We start from the raw sequence: 24,859 nt of genomic DNA, 5'->3' as shown, positions 1-24,859 counted from the left end.
AGTGGTCACGGTGGTTTCCATGCCCAGGGTAGTAAATACAGCTGAGGTAGCAGTAACAGACCATTTATTATGGGCCTACTATGCACCAAACCTTACATTTTGTTCCTTACTTTCTTCATCTCCTCTGAATCTCAGAGCAGAACTAGGGAAGAACTATGTAGAGGTCAGAGAATAGGTTTCTGTGGACTGAATCAATCACACCAAAGAGATTTTTCAAGAACTGCTCATCGGGTGCTTGGAGAGAGGCAAAGTGAGGTATGACAAGTTGTCACAGTTGTCAAGTTGTCATTGACACTTCTCTCAAAAAGTTTCCATCTGGATAACTGAACTCTTTCAAGAGAATCTCTGAGGAATGAAGCACTTGCCTTCTTTCCCCTAAATCCCTGACTCATCTAATTTCTCTCCCACCGAAGGCTGACAGAGTGAAGAAACTGATAGAACTTTATTCTTTTCCTCAGGCAGAAGAAGGTTCTAGATTAAAAACCAACCCTTCCAAGAGGAATTCTAATTGAAAATTGGAATATCACATCTAGTTTCAATTTATCAACACATTTTGCCTCTGAACACCACTGACATTTACTGCTAGCTATTTACGGGCTTCTTACTATGTGTATACCTTTATGCTAAATAATTCCTATACATGTCCTTTAGTCTTCAGAATCATCCTAATGGAGAAGGACTATTTTTGTACCCATTTCCCTGATGAGGGAATAAGGATGTGAGAGAGTAGTAACTTGCTTGAGGTGAGAATACTAATAAATGGTTGGGTTGAACTTTGAGTTCAGTTCTGTCAGCCTCCAGAGCCTGGGCTCTTAACCACCAAACAGTTGTAACTTCCTTATGATGTCTATGGTAATGTAAGTATATGGGCATTAACTAAAAGTGATGATGATCATTCCCTATTTCTCAAGGAGATAAGGTAAGATGTACACAAGTGGAAAAATAGTTAGCAATACCTTCCTGTAGCTTATACTGGAGTCAAAGTAGTTCTGGAGAAGATTCAAAGAGGAAGTGATTGAGGGAGTGGAGCTGGGGAGGATGGGCAAGGACTGCATAAGCATGGAAAAGTGAGTTAGTCCTAAAGGTAACTGAAGAGATATTAGACTCTTCAGAGCACAGAACACAGTTTCCTTAATAGAGTGTGACCCCACGTAGGAATTCTGAGGCTTTCAGGAAGTTAGTCATCTTTCCTAAGACTATTTCCCCATCTGTGATAAAGGGATAATAGCCACCAAGAGGCTTGCTGGGAAGATTAAGTATAGCTAAGTGTTTGGGAAAAGGAGGCATCCCCTACTCTTTCCTCTAGCTATCAGACTAAGTTCAATTTCCCAGTAAAGTTGGCTTGCTTCTTCCCTTTGACCTCATGTATTAAGATGTTAGAAAGAGCCTTACCTGCTGTGAGAAGCCCTTCACAACACATCTTTGTTTGAGGTTTGTTTCTCCATCCAGGTTGGCAGTTTCCAGGTGGCAGATCCCACTGGGGTCTGAGGAAAAGAGGAGGAGTATGTCTGCTGGGATGATCTCGTTGCATTTCATTTGGATGAAGTCTCCCACACGCACATCCTTCCAGCATTTCTGAATGTAGCTCCGCTCTTTTCTTGGGTAGAAGAACAATAGTGAGTTTTAAGATTCTCTAGAGAATTAATAAGTGAATGGAGGAAGGCCTGGCCTGTGCCTAAATATCCCTCAAGCAGCCTGTCACAAGATTGTTTGGTGTTCTACCTTGCCCCAAATAACCACCGTCATAACTCTCTAGAAAGGCTAAGTATGGTCTATAGAATCCCACTAATAGAAGATCTGTCCTCATGAGCCTTTAGAGTTTTGATTGACTGTTGGCTGTAGACTAGGTACTATGCTCAGCCTTGCTTCCTAGCAGAAGAAAAAAAATTAAAGGAGAAGGTGATTACATAGTCATATTACTTTAGTACTCTTGATAGACATCATTTTCCAGAATAGCCAGTTATCACTGTAGGAAGCAGGGTTGCAAGGAAAGGTTGTTCAGGAAAGAGTGTTTCTGATTAGGAAAGTGGCCATAGGAAAGAGAGGATATAAACCATTATGTAGAAAGATCTGGGATGATGCTGAAATGGAAAACTCTGGGCAGTCAGGGAGTTAGAAAGATAGCACCAGAAGTTTGACGGGATGGGACCCATGGTAATCATAGAACCAGAGGGTTAAAGAAATCCCAGGAAATTATGAACTTTCTCTTCCCACCCCATTTATCAAGCTCAGATATGAGTGGCAGCAATAATCACAAATGTAGCAGCATATCTACTGTGCCAAGTACTAGTGATAGTTAATATTGTCTTTATTTGTATAATAGCTTACTGAAATGAATATTATTAGGCCCAGTTCACACATGAGGAAATCGAAGGTCAAAGAAAAACTTCCCAAGGTCTTAACAACAATATCTGAAACCCAAGCCCAGATCCAAGTTGGCACCCAGCCCCACAGTTTTCAATGCTTGGAGATCCTACCTTCTCAAAAGTATTCCCCTCTTTCCTCAGGTCTCTGGTGGTCTCAGCTTTTGCACCATCAGCAATAGGACTCCCTACTACCCAAGCCAAGACATTCCATTTCAAGGAGCTCTCGTCTTAGAAAGTCCTCCTTCTATTTAGTCAAATACTGAACTAGTTCTGCTCTCTTGGGTAATCTATTCCATCTTCTACCATTTTGTAAATATTTTAAGGCATTTATCAGGTATTTCTGGGAGCCTTTTGGATTTGCCAAGTCAAATTTAATTCTCCAAGTGCCCTTCATGACTCCTGTATGACAGTTTCAAGGCCTGTCCTGAAAGTGTGGGCTGTTTTGTCTAGGGCTGTATTTGGAAATGTTCCTCTTTAAATATGGGATTTGGAACCAAACCAATATTGTACACATGGTCTTTTCAACTGAGCCCAGCTGGTTTTCAGCTGGGTACCTCTGAGCCCAGTCAGGCCCAGGGAAGCAGGTTCTTGGCTGTTTTTCTCCACTGGTGCTGAGTCCCCCTGGCATGTTAATGTTTCTGTTGGAATCTGGGTGCCCTGGTCATGACAAGGCTACTCTTTCACAGGAAAAGAGATGTGACTGGAATTTTGCTTTTCCTTTTTAACTTCATAAAAGTCCCTAAAGTGGGTAAGGGTTTGAGGTCTTCTTTTCTTCTTTGGTGCCCTCTGGAGAACCTCAGATAAGCCCTGCTAAGACACCATTGTTCTTGTCATAAAAGATCTATGCAGAGGCTCTCCTAATCCCCTGAAATGAGTGTGGTTTCATTTGGAAGACCAATCAAGGAAAGGTCTGATCTGAATCTATAAGATAATCAGGGACATTAGTACTGGGGAGCATCTTGCCATGCTAAAGACCCACAGAATTCTGTGGACATTCCCATGGCTCCAGAAAGCACAGTAAAGCAGCCACTGGTATAATCAGTCCATGGGCAATATCATCCACATGACTAATGCCACCACTTCTGAGGATTTGGGGGGGGCAATGCACCTGTGGCATTTTAGTAATAGTAATAGTGCTTCTTTCCATGGAAAGACATTTAACAGGTTTCTAAACACTTTTTTGATTCCATCAACTTATTTTACCACTTGTTTTTCCTGTAAAGAATAGGGACAGTACCCCTCATTTTTTTTCTCAGTGGCATTTTGGAAATATACCTTTTTGTTTCTTGATGTATTTGGGGTGGCTACTCCTCCGCCAGAAATGTGAATATTACTGTCAAATAATTTATGGTCTCTCTGCTGATTCCGGGAAGGATTTGTTTTTTTTCTTCAGAGTATAAATGTTTGAGTATAAGGCCACCTAAAGGAATTGGAATGGCCCCTACTCTCTGTGGGAGAAGGAACCTCACACAGTCAAAGAACGACTAGCTTTCTCTACTGCTTTTGTTGTTCTTCTTTTTGAGAGGGCGCTTAAAACAAAACAAAAAATTCCTAAATGTTATAGCAAAATTCACCCAAGGAATAAAGGATTATCACTCAACCTGTCCACATTCTTCCCCACCTCCCAGCTTTGACTTCTGTGTCCTATCAGGTAATGCCTTTGGGGATGGTGGGTATCAGTTGATCCCTATAATCTCAGTGTTCTGCCTGGTATTTGAAATTGAGTTTAGTGAAAATGCCTTAGATTCTGAGCAACATCCTCATTGCCAAAGCTTCCAGAACACACTGGTTCAGAAGATTTGCAAATGCTAGTTGGAATTGCTGCATACATAGGCATATCAGAGGCAAGGCCAGCATACCCTTATCTATGAACACTGCCTTTTTTTTAGTAAAAAGATTTTTTAAATTTATTTGACAGAGAAAGAGAGAGCACAAGCAGGGGGAGCAACAAAGAAAGAGGGAGAAGCAGGCTCTCCACTGAAGAGGGAACCTGATGCAGAGCTCTGTCCCAGGACCTTAGGATCACGACCCAAGCCAAAGGCAAACGCTTAACCAACTGAACCACATAGTCATCCCTCATTCTTTCACCTTCTAATAACAGACTCCACTGCTTATTATGGGCTCTGGGCTCTTAAGGTTATGGACGAGGGAGAGTTATGGAGATGAGCTTATGGTATATACATTTTTACAAGCAGTCACTTCTGTGAGCTGGGATTGAATGTTGTCAATTTCCACTGGGATGCTGGGTATAATGAGGTCAGGGAGCCACCCAAGATGCAGAAAGTCAAACCAGTCTCTGATTTCTATTATTCCTCAGATCCCAGGGAAGTCACTGCCTTACTAGTAACTATCACTTCTGTCTTTCCTTTAGGTTAATCCTTTCTTAGGATGACATGTGGAAGTAAAGAAACATCCTTAGTCCCTGTTGTAGGCCTATCCTATCTTATGAAAGAGACTGCCCATCTTTGTGAGTGTACACCTGAAACAGAGGCACATATGCCTTGATGCATACAACCTATTATGTGTGTCTGGGATAAGGAAGCTATAGAATCAACATGATTTTGGGATGTTAGCTTTAAAAAACCTGGTGTGTGTGTGTGTGTGTGTGTGTGTGTGTAGGGATATGGTTTAGCAATAGCTGATACATAATTTGATGAATTATATTTATATTAAATCAAATATAGTTAGTTCTAGAATCAGAGTCAAATTTTAAAGAAATTTTTGGAGATAAAAAATCAGGTATTTTGGAGATAGAAATATCAGGGTAAAAAATGAGACATTTCATTGCTTCATTTGGCCATTTTGTGCTGGTCTCTTGGTCCTCTGGGTCCATTTTGTCTCCCCAATAGTCAGGAGTGTGAGTATGTTTGTGGGAAAGGCAAGGATGCATAGCCAAACGGGGTCCAGCCAGAGGAAGTGATGAGTGGCTGAGCCCAGCTGACGCGGAAAAGCAGCATGCTCCTGCATTGAGTGACACCCAGATGTGGCCAGCAGCTGGCTGGGCGCCACCTGAGGAAGTCATTCGGAACAGCTGCCTCAGGTGGATGACTCCACGCGCTCTTGATCACCTCCTTGCTCAGTGAGTCCCACCTGGGGACCGACTGCTATTTTAGTTTCATGGGGTGTTCACTGCTGTTTAAAAATAAGACAAATCAACATGGCTTGGGATGAAGACTCCATCTGGCAGATTCTGCTTCGAGGAGAAATTAAGTGGAGCCGTGCTAAATGGCTTTCCGAGAGGAGATGGGGCTTATTAAGAGGGAAATAAACAGCAAGAGAGGTTTGTAACCAACTGGATGCCACGGGGAGGCAGGCGAAAGGAGGGAGATGGGGAAGGAGCGGAGGCTTAAGGCTCCATTCATCAAGTGTGTGGGTTTTACCAAAAGAGTTTCAAGGAACTAGAGGAGAGAGGATTTCTCAGGAGGTTTGGTTGTCTGTGGGACTATCTATTCAAAACAGGATGATGAGCTGACCTCAGCTGTCCTTCCAGAAGCTTGAATGGCAGATGTAGAAGAGTCCACATTCCTACCCCAGGGTGGAAGAGGAATGCCAGGGAGAATGAGTATAGTGGAGGGGTTAAGGGTGGGTTTGAAGTTCCGCGTCGCAGCTTATTACCCATGTGAACCTGGGCAAGTTATTTAACCTCGCGGAGCCTTTGTTTTTTCAGTTGACAGTAATAGGTGCGCTTGCCTCAGAGGCTTGTTGGAAGGTTTGGTGACATGACCCATGACCGGGACTGAGCTCGGGGCTTTGCCCTTGGTAAGTACTCAATAAATACAAGCTCCTTTGAGGATGATGATGATGATGCCGATGATGAGGACAGGGACAATGACGATGGTTCTTAATATCATGGTGAGGGCTAACTCCCTGCTCTGCCAGGCCCAGCGCTTCTCCTTCACAGCTGGGACACCCATTTTATGCCCATGATTGCATTTTATGGCAGGCCCAGCGACACAATATGCAAACACAGGAAACTCTAAAAACTGAATCCTTTTCCCAAGTTCAGAAAAGAGGGACTCAATCTAGCTGATTGAAGACTTAGGGCTCCGGCTACTGGTACAAACTCCCAGGAAAGAATACCTTTAAAATCAGTGCTGTCCAGGGACACCTGGGTGGCTCAGTTGGTTAAGCAGCTGCCTTTGGCTCAGGTCATGATCCCAGCGTCCTGGGATCGAGTCCCACATAGGGCTCCTTGCTCAGCAGGGAGCCTGCTTCTCCGTCTGCCTGCCATTCTGTCTGCCTGTGCTTGCTCTCCCCCCCCCCTCTGATAAATAAATAAAATCTAAAAAAAGAAAAAAATCAGTGCTGTCCAACAAGTTCATTTGCAAATGATGACACACTGATTCTAAAGTTGATACAAAGGGGCAAAAGATCCAGAATAGCCAACATGCTATTAAAGGAGAGCAAAATTGGAGGACTATCACTATCTGACTTCAGGACTTCAAGCTGCAGTAATCAAGGCGGTGTGGTATTGGTGAAAGAACAGATAAACAGATCAATGGTACAGAAGAGATAACTCAGAAGCACACACACACACACTCTCAACTGATCTTTGACAGAGGACCAAAGGCAATATAATGGAGGAAAGATAGTCTTTTCAACAAATGGTGCTAGAACTGGATGTCCACAGACAAACAAATGAATTTAGACACAGACCTTGTACCTTTCCCCCAAATTAACTCAAAATTTATCATAGACCTAAATGCAAAACACAGAACTATAAGACTTTCAGAAGTTAACATAGGAGAAAATCCAGATGACCTTGTGTATGGTGATGAAAATCTTAATGAACAACAACAACAACAAAATAGGAGAGAAGGGATTTGATGGATTTCCAATTCTACTCCTATTATTCAGGTAAGGAAACTGAGGCTAGGAGTGACCTGGGCAAGGTACACAGTAACAAAGTTTGCTCTAGAACCTATGCGCTTTCCCTGGTGCCAAGGAAGAGAACTCAGGGCCCTGTGGCTGCCTCAGGAATACTTGTAATGTCCTATTGGTTTGCCAGTGGTGTGTTGAGGTAGAGGCAGTACCAGAGAATGGTTAAAAGTTTTGGAGTCAGGTGAGCCTGATTTGAAACCTGGAGCTATCTCTTACATGTGGTACTGCTCTGAATCTACTGCCTTATTGTCTGACCCTCAATTTATTCATCTATCAAATAGGACAACTGAAATAAATTCTATAGGTTATAGTGAGAGCTAACTAAAATAATGTATGAGAAGTGTTTAATGACTGCACAGCAAATGGCAATTCCTACTGCTATTATTATCATTGTAGTTATTATTAGCTTGGAGCAAACAGGTTCACTGCTGTGGAGACGGTAGACTAGAGAGGGCGAAATTGTCTATTTTTATGATCTCATATGAATGAGGTGTTTTCTTCTTCTTCTTCTTTATTTTCCCCTGGGGGAGGAAAGTGGCAAGAAGGTATAGAAGATTTGAAAAGGGACAAAGAGATAAAGGGTTGTGTGGCCTCTGTCCCTGACCTGGCTCCAGGAAATAGAACAGAAGCTAAAGCATTTCTGTTAAAGACAGCCTGAGCCGGGGTTGTGAGTGCGCCCTGCCTGGCTGTTCCTTCCCCTCTGTATCCACCTGTCAGCTACAGCCCACAAGTGAGAGGGCTTCAGGCTTACTGGACTAAGAAAAGTACCAGAAAGGGATAGTGGGGGGCCAGAGGAGTGGCAGGGTACCTTGATTTCTGGTTTGACTGGAAATATTGAGAGACACAGTGACAGTCCCTATATCTGAGGATGCTTAGGCATTTCTTGGGGTGGCTTGAAATTAGGGTGGGAGAACATGTCCCAAATCAGCAGTTTGGGGTTAAGTGTCACTAGGGTATATGTATTAATGTGACCTCACCCAGAGGCCAATGAGCCTAACACAACCAGTCACGTTTGTTATTAAAGTCCTTCTTTATACTGAGTCCCATCTTTGTATCAAAGCTCCAAGGGACAGTCCACTCTTTGACCTCTTTGTGCACACACCTGCCCCACACAGAAAGCAGAAATGAGCACAGAATGGCACAAAGCAGTGATGGCCATTGAAACACGATGCTCAGGGGACAAGAGACGAACAGGTGCAATCCATCAAGGTCACATTCCCAGATTATGGAGAAGCCTGGGAGTACTGAAGGCACGAGAGGTCACCCCAAAAGCCCTTCCTCGAGCCGCTGCAGATGTAAATGTGACCTTTCACTTTCAACTCTGGGCACTGAATATCAGTAGTGCACCTCTCTCTGCCCCATTTCCTGACATTCTGTGGTCCTATTTCCTAACTGTTTCATGTCTCTTTTACTTTGAACAATGTAATAGACTTGTGGAGAGGTGGGATGGCCCCTGAGCTTTATGTTTTTGTTCCTACATAGGATCTGGTGGGGGATGACTAGCATATGGGGAAGTGTTTGGTAAGTATTTAGTAACTGATTCTGTGCAGATTTGTTTTGAATATGAGGCAGCAGAAGAGAAGCTTTTCCTAAACTTTTAGCCATTTTGATATCTAGTCTCTCTCTTTTTGTTATGGACTTGCCAGGGGGAGACTTCTGGTAATATACAACACAACACAACACAACACAACACAACACAATACAACACAATATGCTTATCTATCTTCTGCCCAGCACTTAAGCTACATTACTATTTAGCTACATTATATTACCTAATAACGAAACAATCTTTATTATTACCATTATCTCCATTTCATAAAGGAGAAAGCAGGCCCAGAAAGGTTTTCTAACTTGCATAAGGTGACACAGGTGTGTCTATTTCGACATATAAGTGACAGACATGGAAGCTTCATGGTTTGATGTGGTCTCTTGGTTCTGTTTGGGAGTGAGCTACCATGCAGATGAAGCCTCAGAAACTGGTGACCTAAACAACTAGAGCCAGGTTGAAAATAGGAGCCTCACCTTTTGGAACTGTGAGCTCCTTAACAGAGGCTATAAATCCCTACCTGCCAAAATATAAATCATGCCCATTGACATGAGGTCAGAGCTTCGGGGACACCTGGATTCTTGTTTTATGACTGTCCATCCACTGAGTCTTGGAGAAGACCTAATGCATTCGATGCTGAAATGACAAGTTGAATTGGCCCAAATAGTTTATGGCCTTCTGTGAGCTCAGGGGAGGTAGCAGGGGTGCTTGTAAAATTGACGCTTCAGAGCGGAGCCTAGTTTGCTGATGCTAAATGCAGAGCAAAGATGTGTGGGATGAATGCAGTGGGCTGCGGAGCCATAAACTCCAGCCAGCGGTGCTTTTCATGGCCATGCTTCAGATGACACTAGACATTTGTCTGTTGTTTGCATTTTTCAGATTTTTCCCTCAGGCCCATTTTGTTCTGTTCAAGAGCTTGGAGTTCAAGTTCTTTAGCTATAGAGTTTGTCTTCTCTCATGTGGTTTCAAATGCCAGCCATTGGCATTTCTTCCTTAATCGTCTTGGGTCAAGCTCATGGTAACTCCTGGCTATCATGATTATAGCTAACATTTTCTGAAGGCTACTGAGCGTCAGGCACTATGCTAAGCATTTAACATACATTCTCTCAATCAGCACCCACAGCAACCCAGGGACATAGTTTTAGAGAAAAGTGTTTTTATGTATCTCAATGTTGGAATACCCCTGGCAAAGCCTGAATTCTGTCTTATCAACCATCTCCTCTCCTTCAGGTTTTTCAAAGAGCCATTATTTCGAGGAAATAATAGTGAAAGCCATTATTTCGAGGAAATAATAGTGAAAGCCATTATTTCGAGGAAATAATAGTGAAATGGGGTCCAAACCACTGCCTTGTTAAGAACCACACATGTATGACATTCTAATGCATGCTCTGTGTTAGAAGTTGGGTTGGACAAAGTGCCCTTGGTTGTGGGCTAATCGAGGCCATCTGGATCCTTTAACTGAATGTGACTGTTGGTGTGGGTGTGCTTAGGTACTCTGTGAAAAGGGAGGAGGGGGAGAGAGGGCCAGGTTCCAGAGGGGATTCTTGATTTCAGGTTTCAGATTCTGCCACATGGAATAGAAAGAAGGGAGCAGAGCCTTGTTTTTCAATACTAACATGAGTGATTCCTCCCTTGTATGTGTGTGGAGTGTAGCATGAAAGTTAAAGACTCAGGCTGGGCCTGACGCTGAAAAAATTAGAGTTGAAGTCACTGGAAATTAAGGAAAAAAGTACTTAGTACTACTTATGGTGCAAACAGGAAGTTAAACAATTTATAAAGATGATCTCATTCCCTCCGCAGTTCCCTAAGAATTGGGAGCTAGTATTGTTCCCACTTTATAGGGGTTGAAATGAAGTTTCAAGGGATCAAATCACTACACACAGTCACGGCTTTGGTATGTGGCAGTTCTGGACAATCCTAGGTCTGAGGCCAAAGTCCTTGACGCCAAGCATCCAGTAAGAGGTCGCATTTTAAATGCCATCGTTAACACTCATTTTTCACCCTCCTTTGGCACGCATTGTATAGTTTGTTTCTATAGCTCTGTTATTTTCAAGCCCTCTGGTATGTCAACTGTGTGTTTTTAAAAATACGCCATAGAGATTATGGCCACTCTTTAAAGATGAGACAAATGGGGCCCCAACTGCTTAAGTGGCTTCCCTGATGTCGTACAGTTAATTAGTGGCAGACCCAGGACCAGGACTTCTGGTTTCTGCATTCTCAGGCTTTCCAGTAGGGGCTCTGGCATTAAAGGGGACTGACATACAACTAAAAACAGGTTGTAGGTCAGGCCTCTTTCTTCCCAGTAGAGCTGGTCACTGCTGGGAAATCAGGCCCTCAGTGCCATGCTGTCGGAAGACTGGCCACTCTCCTGTAGTGTCTGTTACAGTGGCCACCTGACTTCTAGGCAAGAATTGGTAAAAGAGCCAGAATTTCAAAATCTCTAATCTGAGCCATTCTTCTAAATTTCTGATGTTTCTTGATCGTGTTTTTTTGATACCAGCATAAGCCACACATACAACCTTTAGTTGACGCATGAACAGGCTATGAGCTAAAAAGCATTTCCTGTGCCCATTTAAATGCTGCTCATGTTCTAATGCCTCTTGAAATGTCATCTCTTCAGGGAAGGCTTCCCTCGACCTTGATGTTTTCTGCAGGCAGATGCATCACCTCATCCCCTTAATGCCTGTGCCCTTTGTGCATATGCATGGGACAAGGTAGCTGTTTACAAGTTCCTTGTGATCCCTGGACTGAGAACCCATGGGATCTTCTCAGGGCCTACTATGTGGTGTACACACATAGATCCCAAATGAACATTTGGGAACAAATGAGTGACCAACTGCTGCTGAGACATGGGAGGGCTTTAGTTTCATTATCATGTGGGAACAAACCTCATCGCAGATCTCCTCTGTTCACACCCCTGCTTCCTTACTGCATGTTTTCTGAATACAAACAAAAATTTACTAAGCTGAATGGAAGGATAGAAATCTCTTGCTGGGTATGGTTCCTAGATTCATTAAACTGAGCCCTGGGAGAAAGTAAGCTAATACAATTCTGAAGCTAATCTCTTCTTGAAGTCATTCCATAAATCTGATTAATGGGTCACCTTTAGACCACAAGCACAGTTGCTATATTAAAAGAATATGCTCTAACAGGATTGTAATTCTGTTAACAAGGCTTCTGCTGTTTGCAAAAGGAGTCTTTCGCAGTATAAACAAGTCTGGGCTGCATGATGCATAGAATTGGGTTGAGCAAAATTCTAAGGGCCCTAGAATTCAGTGACACTCATGTGTATGTACACACACACACACACACACACACACACACACACACACACACAGGCAGCATTTCTCAAATGTGTGATGCTGAGACAAAATAGATAGAGTTACTGCTTGAGATATAAGCTTTTACATGGTTCTCAAAAAACAAATTGTCCTCTTAGATACTGTACTCTTTGCCTGACGCCCTATCATGTGGCATCAATATTTGGCAAAAGGAAATGTCCTTCTGCATCCATCAATTAAAGTAATAACTAACATTTACCTAGAATTTCCTAGCTTCCTATTCCAGGGTCTTCTATAGAATCAATAATTGATTCAGAGTTGGAAGAACCTTACTGAACCTTACAGAGTGTCCCCAAGACTATATGCTCCTGTTAATATGTGCAAAGCAATTTACAAAGAGTTTAGGCTCAAACATATTTTAAGAAGACGGTATTGAGTCCCTAGAGGTGGTCTTTTCAATATCTGTTCCCCCTTCTCTTAGAAACTACTTTATTATTATTATTATTATTATTATTATTATTATTTTCATTTGGGTTTTACATCTTCTCTGGGTAGCACATATGCATTCAGGGAAATGGTCTTCATGCTGGACTGTGATTCAGTTAAATTTAGTTCACATAATCCTGTCTCCTACTCAAAGGGATTGGTTCAAGGATGAGCATGTGAACCATTGGGGTCACTGAGGTGTGAGGAGGTTTGGGAAAACAAGCTTCCTTGCCCTTGCAAGAATACTTCCAGAAGTACCTTTCTTTTTCCCTTTGTGAGTTACAACATGCAGACGTGAAGGCTGGAGCTGCTGCAGCCGTTTCACTGCCATGAGGGAAGTCTGCCAGGGGTAAAGATAATGCAGAGGAAACTGAATGAAAAGGACAGCTAAGTTCTAGATCTAGAAAGCAGACTGAACTATATATGATCACCTGACCACCTCAGAACATTTGTAGTGACTTAAACCAACAAGTCTATTTGTTGCTTAAATTTGAATAAGGGAGTTGAGGGGAATTGGAAGGGGAGGTGAACCATGAGAGACTATGGACTCTAAAAAATGATCTGAGGGTTTTGAAGGGGCGGAGGGTAGGATGTTGGGGGAACCAGGTGGTGGGTATTAGAGAGGGCACGGATTGCATGGAGTACTGGGTGTGGTACAAAAACAATGAATACTGTTACGCTGAAAAGAAATAAAAAATTAAAAAAATTTTGAATTGGTTTCTGCTGCTTACAGTAGAGAGTAGTCCAACAGACACAACTGAATTAAACAAAATTGGACAGGTTACTTATGGAGTGTCCTCCTAGGACCTTTATTATATTGCTGTGCATAGTTAGATTCAAGAGAAATGTCAAGTATGTTCTATTTCTCGAATTTATTTGGTTGTGGATTCTCTTCCTTCAGAGCCCATTTCACAGGACAAGATCTAGTCTGACTCCCAAGTCTTACAAAAGTGGAAACAGATCCAGAGAATTAAATGACTTTTCTAAGCTATTATTAGTAGTCAGTCATAGATGTGGGCTTCAAGTTTAGATCTACTGAATACCAGGCCTGTATTCTCACTTCAAAGTTACACCCCATCCCTGCGCAAAGAGGTTAAGAGGTTCCTTCACTGAAGATGAATCTCAAAAGAAGAATCTAATTATTCTTTTTCAGAGACTCCAGATTCCTAGGGCCAGAGGCTAAAGCAAAGTTTGAAAATTAGGGACTCACAGGCAAAATAAGAACTTCAGGCCAAACAAATGGGCATGAAGTATTTGAAAAAATTATATCAGATTATTTCATTTAAATATCAGGTTATTTAAAATAAAAATGTTAACTTCTAAGCTCTTTTAACAAAATTCAGACAATCTGGCAACACTAGGTCTGTATTTCCATATGGTGGTCAGCTCTGCCTCCTGATATGAGAATGTGGGTCCCCCCGTTTGCCAGAGTGCTCACCATTCCCTCGCTCATCCTAGCACTGATGCGGAGGATCTGTTCCCACTTGTTAGTACACAGATAATATCGCTTTCCTTTTTGTATCTAGTCCACTTCATTCATTCAATTACCTGCCTGGCCCTGTAGTCAATTATTTTGTTATATTGAAGAAGGTAAAATTCCCCAAATTGAGATGTTAATATATGTTAGAAAAAAATTTCCAAGTTAAGTAAGTTAGGAGCAACACGGAGTTAAGGATGGACAGATTTCTTTATGGTGTCTCTTTTCTCAGTTCCCTCGTGGAGCACAGGTTAGGAGGGCCAATGTATTATTTTTTGATCATAAATGCCTTTTTTTTCAGAGACTACCTCTTTTTCATTATTATCCCACTGAATACATTTTGGGAAATACTGCTATTATAAAACCTCTTATGTCCCTCACTGCCAGTGAACCTGTGGACCAAGGTCCCTTTTTGCTAGGATTGCTATTGCCTCCGTTTTTCACTGTTCCCTGGAAGCTATTTGGAGAACAGAACAACAGTGTGGCCTATGTCAGACCAGCTCCCAGCACAGGTCAGTCTAGGGTCTGATCAACACTGAGATTATTCCCAGGAACAGGCCCATGACTCTAGGAGGCTTAGGGCAGAGGATTTCTGGCAGATGAGGGAGAATAGGATCAGGCTAATTGAGGTGTCCACACTCATTCTTCCCTAAAGAAACAGTTTCCTGGCTTACCCCTGTATGTCTTCTCTGAGAAAAACAACAAAGGAGAAAAGGAACAAACAAAAAGTGATGGGGTGGACTGGTTGACAGTCTCTTCAAAGAAAGGCAACCTGACAATTATTTTCCCTTTCTTTATAATTTTATTATTCAAAGGTGAGGAACGACTAAATCTCATCTCTAGATGTTCAGTGTGCTAACAACAATCAAGACAATTAGATTTAGCTGAACACACACACACACAAACACACACACACACAAACACACACACACACTTCCGATTAACTTCTTTAGACATGCAGCTGTGGCCCTGCAAGCAAAAAGACCAGAAGTACAGCTACTGCTGAGGGAGGGAGTAGAGTTTTTCATAGAGGTGCCCTGGAACAAATGAGTCCCTTGTATTCAATGGTCTCTTATAGAACCTTTCATCGGCCAGCTCCAAGTCCGTCACCCTCCATTTCCCTGGGGAATTGAAACCCTCCTGAGACGGAAGCCACTAAAACGCTGTAGCGCACACCTTGAAGCCAGTCCTTTTCATTTTAAGAGTGACCAAAGTGATGGCAGAACTTCTGCTGAGTTGAGGTTGATAAAGTCAGAGGGATGGTGCCCTTTGAGACCTTTGAGAGAATGGATGTTTTTCTCACCTGCCAAAAAAGTCAAGACCGTCCCTGCTCGCGACTCAGTCATCAATGGCTTCAGACTGCTAGCCCAGAAAGCTCTCAGTCACGGCAGGCAGTTGCTCTGCAAGCCCAGACTTGACTTCCTTGCTTCTTTGTTGGCTACATGTGCAGTCATAAAGTTAAGACCTACAACAACTCTTATCTTTTTCTCTTTCACTAAAGAAGGATATGGATATGACTGACCAAGTGCATTTCCTTTCCCTAACAACCATCAGTGGAATCTTTGTAAAACAATAGCATGTATGAAATAACTTTGAAAAATGTGGCAAGACCGGTGGTTCACAGTTTTTGCTTTTGTTGGGATGACATCAAAGAGAAATCTTAAGGAAAGCCTTGATGATGGAGCTAACATGAGTTTTATAGTCTAAAAATAAAGCAATTACAGCTTGTGTATTGAGCATTTATTATATATCAGGCATAGTGCTAAGCACTTTCCAATAATGCAATTCTCACGATCACCCCAGGAAGGATTTCAATTTTATAGGTGACAAAATGAGGCTCAGAGAATTTGGGTCACCTGCCTAAGGTCGCGTAGTTAATGAGCAGTTTGATTCAGGCAGTGTGTGTTTCCAGTGCATCTAATAAAAAAATGCTCTACAGCTCTCCTGAAAAAGAGTGATGCCTGTTCCATCTAAAGTTCTCCAGATATGCTCCAGTGCATAGTAACACCAGACTAAGAGCGGATGAAAATTTATGCAAAATTCTTAAATGTTAAACACATTTGAAGCACCAAAGAAAATATCACATAATAAAGACCTCTTAATTTTAATAAACAGCGGTTTCAAGGGGTGCCTGTGTGGCTCAGTCTATTAAGTGTCTGACTCTTAGTTATGGCTCAGGTCATGATCTCAGGGTTGCAAGATGAGCCCTGCCTGGGGCTCCATGCTCAGTGCAAAGTCTGCTTGTCCCTCTCCCTCCCCTCGCTTGCAGACTCTCTCTCTCAAATAAATAAGTAAGTAAATAAATAAATAAATAAAAATCTTTACAAAAAATAAGCAATGGATTCAAGACTCTTTTTTTTTTTTTTAAATCTGGTTTTTGCTTTTAGATCATAATTCTGACTGTGGAGAATTAAACAGCTTCACTGAAATAAAATAATGCTCTCTCCCTATTCCATCTCTATCAACCGTAGCGGTAGTGGCAGAAGCCATAGAAATATCAGAGCTGGGCCCACAAGACTTCCCCAGTGGGTTTTGCTTTACCTGCGATAGATGATACACTCTTGGTTATTGATCACTTTATCAGATTTGTACCTCCGGAGGTCTTCCCAAGCATCCTTGATGGCAGTGACCGCCAGAATGATACAGATTGGTATCATGCTCACCTCAGGCTGGAAAGCATTGACCACAGGGACAAAATTCAGAACCACAATTCCCAGAAAATAGAGATTGGCAAAGCGGTGTAGCTGTTCAAAGATGTTCTTGGGTATGAAGGACAACACAGTGTACTTGCTGGTCTTAATTTGATTTCCACAATAATGCCTGTTGGGATTCTCTTTGCAGGACCATCCTTCAAAGGGCAGGTTGGAGACTACCACTCGTTTCTTGTCTTCTTTCCTTTTCCACCCTTTCTTCCCTTCCTTTCTCATCTCGGCTCAATTCGTCTCTTTAATTCTCATAGCACGGCACATGAGTTCCCCATAAAAGAATTTTTCCCTAATCAGTCCCATTGTTGAGCTGCCAGTGAGTCATGTCCCTGACATCTTTTACTTGCCTTCTCTGCTGGAAATTTCTCTCTCTTCTTTCAAAAGGAAAATGAAAAATAAAAAGCTGATTTACAAACGCCAGGTGAGAAATGACAAGGAAAAAGCTTGCAGAGAACAGGTGTGCACCTGCCAGGCCACTTCCTTCTACCTCTTGAGACTCCGCCTCTTGGAATATCGACAGCACCCATGGGGATCTTCCTTTTCCACCCAGGCAGCCAAGAGCAGGTGTGCCAACTCTAGGTCCTAAAACCTACCTGGTGAAGTTTTAAAAACAAGAAGCCTCAGATGCTTTAAAAATGGTATATATAAAAAATGGTATACATTTTCTTGTATAGGAGACATAGCCTGTCACTCACTCTCCAAAGAGCTGCTCTTAAACTTGGTCTCCTGAGATGATCTAGTCAATTTTATTAAAAAAAAAAATTTTTTTTAAGATTTTTTAAAAAGATTTTTTTTTTAAAGATTTTATTTATTTGTTTGACAGAGAGAAATCACAAGTAGATGGAGAGGCAGGCAGAGAGAGAGAGAGGGAAGCAGGCTCTCCGCTGAGCAGATGCGGGACTCGATCCCAGGACTCTGAGATCATGACCTGAGCCGAAGGCAGCGGCTTAACCCACTGAGCCACCCAGGCGCCCCTTAAAAAGATTTTTTTAAAAAATTATTTATTTGACAGACAGAGATTACAAGTAGTCAGAGAGAGAGGGGGAAGCAGGCTCCCTACTGAGCAGAGAGCCCAATGCAGGGCTCGATCCCAGGATGGTAATATCATGACATGAGCCAAAGGCAGAGGCTTAACCCACTGAGCCACCCAGGTGCCCCGATCTAGTCAATTTTAGACATCAATTCTTGACCTTCCAACTGTACTATTAATAATATGACATTTTGTATTTAATAATTTGAGTGTTTATACATGTTAATTTAAGGTATCTAAATCTCAATATCACTGACATTATTTATTGTGGACAGCTGTCCTGCATGGTACAGGCATTTTCCTTCCCAATATGGCAGCCAAAAATGTCTCCAGGCATTGTCAAATGTTCCCTCCTGGGAAAAACTGCCCTGGTTGAGAGCCACTGAATTAAGTGAACTTAAGAAAATAAAATGTGAGAAGAGAGACCAACCCTTTGAAAAGGCTGGTGAATATGTATAACCTATTTGCAAGAAAGCAAACAGAAGAATGATTTCTCTTACCTTTCATATATCCAGATGTTGGAGCAGTTGATCTCTCTGTCAAAACGATGTCTCTTGAAGTCCTCCATGCCATCCTTGACCATGATGATAAACAGCACAATGGCCAATGGTAACATGGTGATTTCTCTGTGGAAAACTTCCATGGAGGGTATCCAGTTCAGAATCACCAGGAACAGGAAATAGAGGTTAGCCCATCTGGAAGGAGCAAGCAAAGTGTGAGGGAAAACCACAGAGAGGAAAATATACTCTCCTCATTCCTTCTTCCCTACTGTTGTCCCTTACCAACAGAAATGATATTCTCTTTCAGTGTCACCTGGAATTATGGTAAGGGCTTTTTAGCCAAATCTAGATACATTAAAACTTGAATTGTTCACTAGTTGTGTGACCCTCTGGAGCTTGTTTCAACTTGTATAAAATGGGGATAGTACTACCTACTTTTAAGGACTCATATAAATATTACAAAGGATAATATTTGTTACATACACAATAGAGGGTTCCCAGTCATGGTACTTGCTCAATAAATGATAGCTTGTAATAGTAATTACAAAATTTAGGATGATAGCTTGGTATGTATTTTGCTTTATAAATAAAAGATGATCTTTCATAGATTATCTTGAAGGTATGGCTTACATTTTTAAGTCTTCCAAGTGCATTTTGCTCCTTCTTGCCACTATGAAGTTCTGTTGGCAGGAACATTCCCCTGGCTCCCTTCCTGACTTCTGTTTTTATCCAGTTAATGCATTCTCCTCTTTCAGGTTACTTTAATTCAATTGTCACTTCCTCCTGGAAGTCTTTCTTGACTTTCTTAACTAGGCCAGATCTCCCTCCTATTCACTCTAAGATCACCACATACCTCTCCTTGGAAGTATCTCTCTAAGTTCTAATTTTATATCAATTTATGTAATTCTTAAAATTAATGTCTATCTCTTCTACTAGAAAATAGTCAGGAACAATCTCTTTTCTTCATGTATCTCTAGCAGCTAATGCATGGCCTAACACAGAGTAGAATCTAGTATTTATTGAATGAATGAATGAGCAAATGAAAGACAAATCTTTTCAAGGTTTATGCATTTGGATATTAAAGGCTAGGTGGCTCTGAGGGCAGCATCTTTGTTTCAGAAATACCAGCAAATACTTGGTTAAAGCACATATTACTCGGCCAACTGGTTGCATACCTATGAAACTGCTCAAAGAGATTCTGAGGCAGGAAGGTGAGGAAGGTATATTTGGTCGTGCAGATTCTGTTGCCAGAGTATTTCCTGGAGACCGCTGCCCAATCTTGGTGGCACATGCTGTTGTTGGGGAACACAACCCGCTGCTGTGTCAGGTTGTAGCTTTGCCTCCTTCTATCTTGGGACAACAGAGGTGTGACTTCTGATGGAGACTGGGGGAGGCCATCTCTGACTCGCCACTGCCACCGGTGCCAAGATGAGTCCACTGAGAGGGCCATTTCTGACAGCAAGCTACGGTCTGAAAATAGACACAGGCAGTTGCCATGGTCAGAAGAAAATAAGTGGAATATTGGCTCACCCACTTGTTTACCCATCCATCCAAGGTAGATTCTGGGATACAATGTGAACCAAATAGGTTCAGTCCCCATAAACCATATGTTCAAGAGTGAGAGACATAAAGCAAATAATCATGTAAATAATACACAACGAACACAGTAGTAAGTACCATGAAAGTATTTGAGATGGGGGGAGGGTGCTGATGACCTTGTTCGGCCTATCCAGAAAGGTATAGCCCTGTGGGCTACAACCCCCAGAGGTCAGAATGTGATCTGTGGTTTGTTCCTAACACTGAGCTGTCCCTTCACCTTCACGGTCTTCAGTGTCCTCACTGTAATATGAGGAAAACTAGTCTTATTCACAAGCTTTTTGTAAGGAGTGAATTAAATAGTACATAAAAATATGCTGAGTCATATCTTAAAGGGAAGGGTGTTCTCGATCTCTAAAATTCTCTGGTACAGATATTTTGGAGAACCTTGTTTGTGGTCAGAACCTCAAATGAGAGTAATAGGTGGACAGAGGAGACAGTTTTTTTCCTAGGAAACTTTGGCCTGAGGTGACTGTGCTGTACAGAATGTTGTTCGGGCGACATCATCACCTTTTTTTTTTTTTTTTTTTTTTAATGTGGCTGACTGGGTGTGAGGGTGGGAGACCCTTCTCTTCCTCTCCAACTCCATTTGGTGATTTCTGAAACTGAGCACTTTTTCAGATGATCCTCCTAGATGGGGGACAAAATACTGCTTTATCTAGGATATTCCAGTTCCTGAGCTCTTTTAATAGAACCGATAAGCAAGCCTTCAAGTTTCCCTCTGGCCATTCTTACTTAAAGACCCTGAAGGATTTTATTCAAAGACATCCTTTGTAAGAAGTTGCATATAATGGGGCTTCTCACTTAGGCTCACAGGATGATTTTCTTTTGAATAAATAGACCAGTAAACATCAGGTATTATTATCTTACAATGAACAATCTCACCTGTCATTGACAATATGGTTCTTTAAAGGAGAAAAAGTTCCATTTCTAGTTTAAATGGTAATATTTTACCTTCCTGATGCCCATATGATCTGACCCTTATCATAATTCTCCTCATGAGTTTAATCAATCCAAATGATTTTCAATCCAGAAGAGCTCTTCAGAGTCTTAAGTGAGCTCTTGTAGCAAGCATGAAAAAATAAATGCAATTACTGATGCCCATCATAATGTGACCAAAAGCAATATTATGACATACGATAAGCCAGAAATAATACCGTATATCTTCTTTCTCGTTATAAAAAAATGTTCCTTTCAAGGATTTTTTTTATTATTGTAAAAGAAAAGGAAATGAAAAGATAATTCATGAATAGGGTTGAAAATGCAAATGAGAAATCTTGCCGTGCCTAATGCCATATGTATCAGGGTTCTCTCAATTTTAGACAATAAGGACTTCAAAAAGGAAGACTGAATTGATATGGGAGATGCAGGTATTTTAGGTGGGGTGGTTTAAAAAGTCCATTTTTCATATCATATCCTTTGCTTTTCTTTATTCAGACTGTAAAATAAGCTTTCTTAAAAATAAAACAGATGTAAAATGGATGCTAAACAAGTAGACTTAAGTTTGATGAAGAAGTGAATATTTCCATAGTTTCAAAATATCTTCCCCAAATTATTAATTACAGTAGTTTAAAAAAAAAAAAAAGAATGATTGCAGTAAAAAAACATGGCAGGCACCACCTAATCTAAGAGATTAAAGCAAAATCACCAATATGGTATAACCTGACATTCTGTGCCTCCTGTTATGATGTACCAAGGACATGGCATCATTTCTGTGGTAGTCACAAGGAAACATTGAAAAGCCTCAAGCTGGGGATTATTTTACAAAATAATCAGCTTACCTTAAAGATATTAAATGTCAAAGGTCAAAAAAAAGGCAGAGGAACTATTTCTGATTAAAACAGACTAAAAAGGGGCTCCTAGGTGGCTCAGTCGGTTAAAGGGCTGCCTTTGGCTCAGGTCATGAACCCAGTGTTCTGGGATTGAGCCCCACATCAGGTTCCCTGCTCAGTGGAGAGCCTGTTTCTCCCTCTCCCTCTGCCTGCCACTCTGCCTACTTGTGATGTATCTTTCTCTAACTCTCTGTCAAATAATAGAATAAAATAAAATCTTAAAAAAATAAAAAATAAATAAAACAGACTAAAAAGATATGATAATTAAGTGTAATGTGTGATTCTGGGTTGGATCCTGGCCTGGGGGGGATAAAATAGGTATAAAGGACATAAATGGACAATGCATAAAATTTAAAAATTATTTGAAGATTAGTAATAGCATTTTAGTAATGTCAAATTTCCCTATTATAATAATTATATTGTGTCTATATAAGAAAATGTTCTGGTTCCTAGAAAATTCATCCTAAAGTAGTTATGGGTAAAGGGGCAAGATGTTTCAGTGGTTCAGAAAATAATGTCCAAGTTTGTACATGTGTGTGTATACGTATATACATATACATACTTAGCTAGGTAGGAAGGTTGTGCAGGGGTGTTCCATGGAGAAGAACTGGTTCTAGAAACAAAAAAAAAAGTTCATAGGAGTGTCCTGTAGAGCACATGAAGTATGGGACAAAGAACAAGGGCTGAGGCTGGAGGGCCAGACAAGGACCAGATGGCTTGTTAAAGATTTTATTTATTTATTTGACAGAATAAGAGAGAACACAAGCAAGGGGAGCAGCAGAGGAAAAGGGAGAAGCAGGCTCCTCACTGAGCAGGGAGCCTGATGTGGGACTCAATCCCAGCACCCTGGGATCATGACCTGAGCCAAAAGCAGAGGCTTAACCAACTGAGCCACCCAGGAGCACCCTCCCCCTTTTTTTTTTAAAGATTTTATTTATTTATTTGACAGAGAGAGAGCATAAGCAGGGGGAGCAGCAGCGGGATAGGGAGAAGCAGGCTCCCCACTGAGCCCAACCAGCTGGCTTGTGAAGGCTGTTGTGGTGAGAGTAGAATGGAGTCTTGAAGAGTTTTAGGCAGGGAAAGCACCTGACGAGAGCTGTGAATCCCAGGTTTTGCTCTGCCAGAAACTTATTGGAATGGGTTATGTGGGGCCAAGACCCATTGGGACCGCTGCTCCTTAACCCACTGTTTACTCATTCTTCCAAGTAAGCAACTTCTTTCCAAAAGTAGATCAGGAAACAAGGGGGTATTGTGTAATCCTTTTATCTGAGGTGTGGTTTATTACTGCTTGCCTAGAGGGAGGGCCCTGTCTGAAGCAACTCTACAAGGTCCATCCAGTTACAAAGTCTTTCTCTCTTAATTTTCTGAAATGGTACCTCCCACTAATAATGAGCTTGAGAAGTTTCTAGTTTTTCTAATTCATACTCAGATCCCTCTGGTTGGAAGTAGTAATTCCTTCTAGTACCACTATCATTTTCCCCTGGGCAGAATGTCCTCTAGATGGTAGGGGGTACATTTCTATTTGGTGGACCATTAGCCTAACGTACTGAATTAATTACAGTTTACTGAGAAATCCTGTTCTTGTTCCCCAACTTTCTCCATCTAGCCTGGCCCACATTCCAATTAACCCTAGGCCTTTACTTTTTTATTTTAACAAACCAAGGAAACCCCATCTTTAGCAAATTCCATTTTCACTGTGAAGGAGTCAATCAACCAGTCAATTTTCGAACCAAAAAATACTTATTGAACTCTTGTTTTGTACTAAGTGAGTAAAACCCACCCATCCATTTCTTTTATTCTGGAACTTGCACTCTACTGAGGCACTCAGAAGCTAAACACACACTCATAGAAATCAATGTAAAGTTGATCCTCGAAGAGCATGGGTTTAAACCACTCGTGTGCGCTTATATGTAGATTTTTTTTCAATACAGCACAGTACTGTAAATGTAATTTATGATTTTTAAAATATTTTTTCTCGAGTTTACTTCATTGTAAGAACAAAGAATATAATACGTATGACATACAAAATATGTGCTAATTGACTGTTTATGTTATCCAAAAGGCTTCCAGTCAATAGTAGGTTATTAGTAGTTGTTTTTGGAAAGTCAAAAGTTATATGTAGATTTTGACTTGTGCTTATTCTTTTGACTGTGTGGAGTGTCTGCACCCCTAACGCCTGTGCTCTTCAAGAGTCAGCTGTATATTCACCAACCATGATAAGTGTCACAAAGGAGAAAAGGGCCCAACGTGATTGCACTACAGAGGGGTGTGGCCTTGTCCCTGAAGAGGTGGGGTTTGAGCTGAGATCAGGGGGATGGGATAAGTGTATGTGTGTGGTGTGTATGTGTGCATTGTGTCTGTAAGTAAGAAAGCATCCTAGGAAGAAGCCACATTTACAAGTGTCCTATGGCTAGAGCAAATATTGATTTTAAAAATGGGAAGAAAATTCAAGTAATGCTAGAAAGTAGTGGTAAGTGGAGACTAGAGAGTTATTTTCCCTTCATGTCCAGTTCCTTAAACAGTATATCAGTTAGGCAGGACCATGAAGGGAAAACAAACAAACTAACAACTATAAAATTAAATTTAGTCTACACTGAGATTCTTGATAAATAGTACACTGTCTTGATATTAAAATTAATTGGTATCTAAGAAAGTTTGGTCTTCAATTAACCACAGGAGTTTTTAAAACACTCTACCCTGAGCCCTACAAAATGTATGAATCTCACAAAATAATTTCCTCTTAGACTTCTAGTTAACAAACAATAACACCTTACAGTAGCCAAGGGTTAGTATGTCCTTAAATCAATCAATTATATCAGTTTTCCCCAAATTGCAATCATTCTTGAATTACCTTTCCAATTTTTGCCATACCCAAAGATCATTTGTTTTATTAAATGCAATATGTTTTAAGTCAACTTGCTTTTTTTAAAGCTTAAATATTGACTTTAACAGTGATATAACACTGACTATAACTCTGATATGACACTGATATCTGAAATTAGGGGTTTGATACACATTATTTTTCATAGGCACTAACATGGACCTACTTTTATTGAAATAAAAACTGCTGGCCCATTATCACAACACTGTCCTAGACCTTCTATATCTCCCTTTGCCATTGGGGGAACCAGGTTCAGAAACATCACCAATTATAGAGAA

At 41.2% G+C, this 24,859-nt stretch overlaps 1 protein-coding gene across 4 annotated transcripts in view; it reads right to left on the bottom strand.

Annotated features, from left to right (window-relative positions):
• The window catches only part of ATP10B (ATPase phospholipid transporting 10B (putative)), a 262,323-nt gene that overhangs the window by 81,106 nt on the left and 156,358 nt on the right, over positions 1–24,859 (bottom strand). For 3 of the 4 annotated variants that reach the window (XM_082724635.1, XM_082724638.1, XM_082724636.1), the window contains exons 3-5: positions 19,448–19,742; positions 18,273–18,467; positions 1,393–1,597 (exon numbers count right to left, since the gene is read on the bottom strand). In XM_082724635.1, the coding sequence (XP_082580761.1) occupies positions 1,393–1,597; positions 18,273–18,467; positions 19,448–19,742 (695 nt within the window). Of the gene's footprint in view, positions 1–1,392; positions 1,598–16,578; positions 17,103–18,272; positions 18,468–19,447; positions 19,743–24,859 lie in introns of those variants that run through there. The other variant, XM_082724637.1, reaches the window with a different exon arrangement.

This window comes from Mustela nivalis, assembly GCF_964662115.1.
Source record: "Mustela nivalis genome assembly, chromosome: 3".
Taxonomy (NCBI): Eukaryota; Metazoa; Chordata; class Mammalia; order Carnivora; family Mustelidae; genus Mustela; species Mustela nivalis.
Note: the sequence above shows the minus strand (reverse complement) of the source record. Positions and strands in the feature narration are given on the sequence as shown.